Source organism: Ipomoea triloba, chromosome 8 (genome assembly GCF_003576645.1).
Source record: "Ipomoea triloba cultivar NCNSP0323 chromosome 8, ASM357664v1".
Taxonomy (NCBI): domain Eukaryota; kingdom Viridiplantae; phylum Streptophyta; class Magnoliopsida; order Solanales; family Convolvulaceae; genus Ipomoea; species Ipomoea triloba.
In genome coordinates this window covers 7,847,960-7,854,336 of record NC_044923.1, presented here as the reverse complement: position 1 = coordinate 7,854,336, position 6,377 = coordinate 7,847,960, and the positions used below count along the sequence as shown (strand labels likewise).

The following is a 6,377-nucleotide window of genomic DNA, read 5'->3' as shown; positions in this document are numbered from 1 at the left end:
TATTAAACTAATTGGACGTGATTCATTTTATGAATAAAAATTCGTGAAACTATCTTATACAAGTGTGATCCATTTTTAAAAAAATTATCATTCAAATAATATGAATAACGTTGATTCTCATTATTCTTGCGTCTAACCACGAGCTAAGCACAACCTAAAATTTACTGCATCGCCGCCCTCTCGACAGTAGTTTCTCCACGTAAGTGGAACCCAGGGGCCCCACTCCTCACCCTTCAAAACCCGAAGCCTGAAATAGCGGGAACTAATTACAGATTTTCTTAACCGCCTCACTCGCCGCTATCATTTTGTACTTCTTTTGTCTTTTGTTGCTCTCGACCACCGTTCTCCGCCGCTTGAATCGTTGAAAACTTGCCGGAGTTTCCATTTCCACGACCTTTAACTTAGAGATCCACTAGTTGCTATGTACGTGCGCGCGTAAATTAACGTAGTTTTACAACTCTACTCTGTTCTATAGAATCACAAACTTCATTTAGCAAAGACTGCGGCGGCGGCGGAGAGCAGGGATCGGAATCGGAGGCGCCTCGATCATTTTTCGAGCTGAAGAACCGTGTTCCTTTTTCGGATATCAGAAATTTAATAGAGAAAATAAACTTTTTATTTTTGTTGTTAATTATTTGTTTTACAAATAGTTAAATTAGATCGACTTTGCGTTGTTCTGTTTATCGTGTGAAGTGTGTGTGTGAACAAATTAGTTAAGTTTGTTTTTCTTCGTTGAGTGATGGATCAGAAGAATCTATTTCTATCAGCTTTGGGTGTGGGAGTTGGAGTTGGAGTTGGCATTGGGCTGGCTTCAGGGCAGACGGTAAGCAAATGGACGGGTTCCTCTTCAAACCCCGTTACGGTGGATATTATGGAGCAGGAGATGCTTAATACCATTGTTGATGGTAGAGACAGCAAAGTAACCTTCGATGAATTTCCGTATTACTTGAGGTACAACTACAAATACTAATTGCTTGCTCAATTATTTTATTTTATTTATCATCTCTCTCACTGAGGAAAGTGTATTCTTGCTCGTTTGTATGCTTTTATTTGATCTCTGTGTTTTCCCTAATCTGTGACTACTCCAGTGGATTTACAATTATCAAAATCGATTGATAATTTGATTGCTCAAGTGTTCGCTGTTCTTTGCTTTGGTTACAATTACACTGAGGAAAACTAGTCTAGATCATTTTTACCAACATCTTTTTCAATTAGAATTGGCCAATTTTTTGGTGATTGCATGCCAGATTACTGGTTAATTGCTCCAGTGAAGATGTTTGGTGGTCTTTAGCACTGGGAAATTGATTTCCATTATTTATTGTGATCTGATGACAGTGAACAGACACGGGCCTTGCTAACAAGTGCAGCCTTTGTTCATTTGAAAAGTGCCGATTTTGCTAAGCATACACGAAACCTCTCCCCTGCAAGTCGAACAATCTTGCTCTCAGGACCTGCTGGTTTGTTATCTTAGCCATGCTTGAGTTCTTTTCTTTATCTGTTATTCATTTGATGTTTAGTGGTTAACTGCATGGTTTTTTCTTCCAGAGTTGTACCAGCAAATGCTCGCCAAGGCTTTGGCTCATTACTTTGGAGCGAAGTTGTTATTGCTGGATGTAACTGATTTTTCACTGAAGGTAAGTTTTGTATTAGCCATGAAACATAATTGCATTTTTCGTGTGCTAAACTCTGTGGTTTGTTTGCCTTGCATAGGTTCAGAGCAAATATGGAAGTTCTAGAAATGAATCTGTAAGTTTCTAAAGCATTATATTCTCTAATTTCTATATGCCTGTTTCTGCATCAACTGCCCTTATCCTCAGATAGAAGATCATTGATATTCTACTTGACTACTTTGTTGCTATTGTCTGTTCCTGTAGTCTTTTAAGAGGTCCATATCTGAGACAACATTGAATCGAATGTCAGACTTGCTTGGATCTTTCTCCATCCTTCAGCCAAAGGAGGAAAAGAAAGGTATTGTCGTATCATCTTACTTTCTTAAAGTGTTGTTCTGTTTGACATGCTAACCTTGATCATCTACATGTAAATAGTTAGCGCCAACTCCATTTTTAGAATGCCTTTCCTTTTATGCCATGTACTGTCTTCTGGAATTGATTTTCAATATTGTGCCGTTCAGTATAAGTTGGGGTGGAGGATTTAGGACTAGAGTTATGGAATTCTTTTTCATGCTCTTCTATTTTTCCACTCCATATATTAATTGTTTGAGTGTGTTCTTCTGCAGGTACATTGCGTAGGCAGAGTAGCGGAGTAGATATTCCATCAAAGTATGACATTGTCTTTCTCCTGGCTTGCTAGTGTAGATTTGGACTCTTTTCTCCTTTATCCTCTTCTGTGCATATCCTGATTTTTCCTTTTGCCTGCAATGCCTATAGGGGAATAGAAGGCTCCTCAAATCCTACAACTTTGCGAAGGAATTCATCTGCCTCAGCTAATATGAACAATCTTACTTCATACAGCACTACATCAAATCCAGGTTCTTTATATTTGAAGTGCATCACTGCAAAAAAATTTATTTCAAATTCTAGTTCTGAAATGAATTACACATTTTTACAGGTCCACTTATGCGCACCAGTAGCTTGTCTTTTGATGAGAAGCTTCTAATACAGGCACTTTATAAGGTATTGATATGGGCTGGATACTGTTTTGTCAATATGCATCCCTTTGGTAACTTATGTTTCTTATTTTGTTAGGTTCTGGTTAAAGTGTCCAAAACATGTCCTATTGTTCTGTATCTTAGGGATGCTGAAAAGCTCCTTTGTAGATCAGAAAAAGTATACATCTTGCTACAGAAAATGTTAAGGAGATTGTCTGGATCAGTATTGATCCTTGGTTCAAGAATTGTGGATCCTGGAGATGACTACAGAGAACTAGATGAGAGGCTTTCTTCTGTGTTTCCTTATAACATTGAAATTAAACCACCAGAAGAAGAAACTCATCTTGTCAGCTGGAATTCTCAGCTGGAAGAGGACATGAAGATGATACAGTATCAGGATAACAAAAACCACATAATGGAAGTACTGGCAGCTAATGATATTGAGTGTGATGATCTTGGTTCTATCTGCATGGCAGACACAATGGCCCTCAGTAACTATATTGAAGAAGTTGTGGTATCAGCAATTTCATACCATCTTATGAATACCAAGGACCCAGAGTACCGAAATGGAAAGCTTGTAATTTCATCAACAAGGTCTTAATTAACTCGCACTTAACCCCATTACCTCCTCTCATTTTATTTTATTTTTCTGTTGACTTGTGTTCTTCTTGCAAAGAATCCTCTGACTTGATGCCCTTTTTAATTAAATAGTTTGTCACATGGGATGAACATATTCAAGGAAGAAAAATCTGCTGCAGGAAAGGATACCCTAAAGCTTGAATCAAAAGCGGAATTATCCAAGGTTGAGTCTTTATTTTTACTTTTTAATTTTTTTTTGTGGACATGCGTAAGGAATGTAACAACTTTGGAACTCAGTTTCATTTCCTTGCTTTCAATAGGAGACACAGAGTGGGGAAAAAGGCAGCAAGGGACCAGAAACAAAAGCAGAAAGCTCAACAGCTCCTGAAAGCAAACCTGAAACAGGATCCACAGCTCCAGCTCCCACTACAAAGGATGCCACCAGTTCAGGCACTGCAGTAAAAGCTCCGGTAAGCATTCTGCTTATGGTTTTCTAGATTTTTCATTTCCTTATTACGATGGTATCTCAATTCTCATCTTGCTGATGGTATCAGGAAGTTCCTCCTGACAATGAATTCGAGAAGCGTATAAGACCCGAAGTCATACCAGCTAAAGAGATTGGTGTAACATTTGCTGATATTGGTGCCTTAGATGAGATCAAAGAATCTCTTCACGAGTTGGTGATGCTACCTTTACGGAGACCGGACCTGTTCACAGGTGGTCTGTTAAAACCATGCAGAGGTATCCTGCTTTTTGGCCCGCCAGGCACAGGGAAGACAATGCTGGCCAAGGCCATTGCAAAGGAAGCTGGAGCAAGTTTCATTAATGTGTCTATGTCAACCATTACATCTAAGTGGTTCGGCGAAGATGAGAAGAATGTGCGCGCCTTATTCACTCTGGCAGCCAAGGTTTCCCCAACTATTATATTTGTGGATGAAGTTGATAGTATGCTTGGGCAGCGCTCCAGAGCTGGGGAGCATGAAGCCATGCGGAAAATAAAGAATGAGTTCATGTCTCACTGGGATGGCTTACTCACAAAACCAGGTGAAAGAATTCTCGTTCTGGCAGCAACCAACAGGCCATTTGACCTTGATGAAGCAATTATTAGACGATTCGAGAGAAGGTACCTCTAGCATTTGCTATTGCCATCACTTTTATTTAGTGTTAATTGACTGGAAAAATAGAATCAGTTGAGCTATTCTCTAACTAGACTTCAATTGGTACTTCATTGAGCTGCTTCTTATGATTCTAGAGCTCGACGCTTGCACGAACAAAGCTTTTCTTAACATACAGAAAGATTGGACTAGTTTACATTTTCTGAAGCAAAATATACCCTCTGTGTACCATCACGTGTACCAAGTACATTTGCAGCATTATTTACCATGATATTATACAGAATCACTTGTTTAATTAATTTATTTTTTAGGTTGACTAATGATGAATAATGTCATTTCTGAAAATACAGAATCATGGTTGGCCTACCTACACTAGAACAAAGGGAATTGATCTTAAAGACACTACTGGCAAAAGAGACAGTGGGCAAAGGATTGGACTTAAAGCAGCTTGCTACAATGACTGAGGGCTACACCGGCAGTGATCTCAAGGTTGTGTTTGGTGTTTATACATTACATTAAATGCTTATATTCTTGTGTACGACACTGAAAAATATTTGCAATGCTTCCAAACAGAACTTGTGCACTACTGCAGCATATCGGCCAGTTAGAGAGTTGATCAAGCAAGAAAGACTTAAAGATGTTGTAAGTTCATTATCAGGATTCCGTTCATATTAATTCTTCCTACTACTGTGATTCATGATTAAATACCGAAATCTGCAGGAAAAGAAGCGCCTGGCTCAAGAAGGAGGTCCAAATTGTGGAGATGCTCCGACAGCGAATGAAGATAAAGGGGAAAGGGTCATCACCATCCGGCCTTTGAATATGGACGATTTTATGGAGGCAAAGAATCAGGTAATAAGGCTCTCTCTCTCTCTCTCTTCGGATAAGATAGTGTTCTTCATGTAATCCAGCTAATAATTTTGGGGTGGGGTTGTGATATACAGGTTGCTGCTAGCTTTGCAGCTGAAGGATCTATAATGAATGAACTGAAGCAATGGAACAATTTATATGGGGAGGGAGGTTCAAGGAAGAAGGAACAGCTGACATACTTCCTGTAGAAATGCTCCTCATCATCCTGATGTGGATCATGAAAAGATCAGAGGTTAAGTTCCTGGAAATCTGACGGTACGTGTATTGTACAACTGGATGGCAATCCAACCTGAGATCTTTGACCTTAGGAGCAACTGAAGCCCGGGTTATGATTTCTGCCACGCTCATATATATATATATAGAAGACTGGATTATGATATTGGTAAAAGTTAGTATTATATATAGTTAATCATAGATTTTATTCCAAGGGAACATTAGTGGGTTTAGGCTTCTGGTCTGCTTTCATTCTTATGACTTATGTCTTTGGTTGTGGAACACACATGATATGCTCCGAGAGAAATTAGACCTGTGGTTCACTTTATGGTTCGATGTTTGAAAACTTTGGAATTTATAAGGAAGACCCGTTTTACCAATCATCATACTTATAATTAGGCTTATTAGCGATAAAAATAAAACCTTTTACACTGTGATAATTATATTTAAATTTTAATTAAAATAAAAACTTTTGTTTGTGACCATTGAATGTATACAAATTATATTAAAATTTCTCAAAACAATATTAAGTATTTGTATTTATAATAATTTAATTTTTAACTTAAAAAAAAATACTCTAGTTAACTAAGTTTGTAAAGATTAGAAACTAAAACCTATTGAAAGTAATGATGTTTGCCTGCTATTATGTATAAAATATACATTAATTACTGGCTATTAGAATATATGAATCACATCTTTGTTTGATACAACAGTCAACATATATTGACCTTTTTCTTTTAGTTGTATCACAACTTGAATATAGATTACTGGCACAAGATAAATGGACTCTACAATGAAGAATTAACATATATATTCACCTTTCAATCTAACGTAATTTTTTTTTCTTTTTGGGTTATTGTTTTGTTTTGTTAAATTAGCATTCTTCCCGTACGATACATAGTCGAAAATTATGCTCGAAAGTCACAATCTTTATATATATATATATATATATATATATATATATATATATATATATATATATATATATATAT

At 37.3% G+C, this 6,377-nt stretch overlaps 1 protein-coding gene across 4 annotated transcripts; it reads left to right on the top strand.

Annotated features, from left to right (window-relative positions):
* Positions 1-285: 285 nt before the first annotated feature.
* LOC116026759 (putative cell division cycle ATPase) lies at positions 286-5,756 on the top strand. 4 transcript variants are annotated; one of them, XM_031268142.1, is made up of 17 exons: positions 286-423; positions 768-951; positions 1,336-1,457; positions 1,546-1,634; positions 1,711-1,746; positions 1,875-1,968; positions 2,237-2,279; positions 2,388-2,488; positions 2,569-2,633; positions 2,706-3,202; positions 3,320-3,410; positions 3,508-3,657; positions 3,742-4,310; positions 4,653-4,791; positions 4,876-4,944; positions 5,023-5,154; positions 5,247-5,756. In XM_031268142.1, the coding sequence occupies exons 2-17, from the start codon at positions 872-874 to the stop codon at positions 5,358-5,360; spliced, it is 2,391 nt and encodes a 796-aa protein (XP_031124002.1). In that variant the 5' UTR covers positions 286-423; positions 768-871; the 3' UTR covers positions 5,361-5,756. The 4 variants fall into 4 exon arrangements, with proteins under 4 accessions (XP_031124002.1, XP_031124000.1, XP_031123999.1 ...); XM_031268140.1 differs by having other exon boundaries at positions 749-951; XM_031268139.1 differs by having other exon boundaries at positions 286-951; positions 3,511-3,657.
* Positions 5,757-6,377: the final 621 nt, after the last annotated feature.

Coding starts and splice junctions, on each gene's coding strand:
- LOC116026759 (XM_031268138.1), top strand. CDS start 740: ATGGATCAGAAGAATCTATTTCTATCAGCTTTGGGTGTGGGAGTTGGA. Junction 952..1,335: donor GAATTTCCGTATTACTTGAG/GTACAACTACAA, acceptor ATCTGATGACAG/TGAACAGACACGGGCCTTGC. Junction 4,792..4,875: donor ACACCGGCAGTGATCTCAAG/GTTGTGTTTGGT, acceptor GCTTCCAAACAG/AACTTGTGCACTACTGCAGC.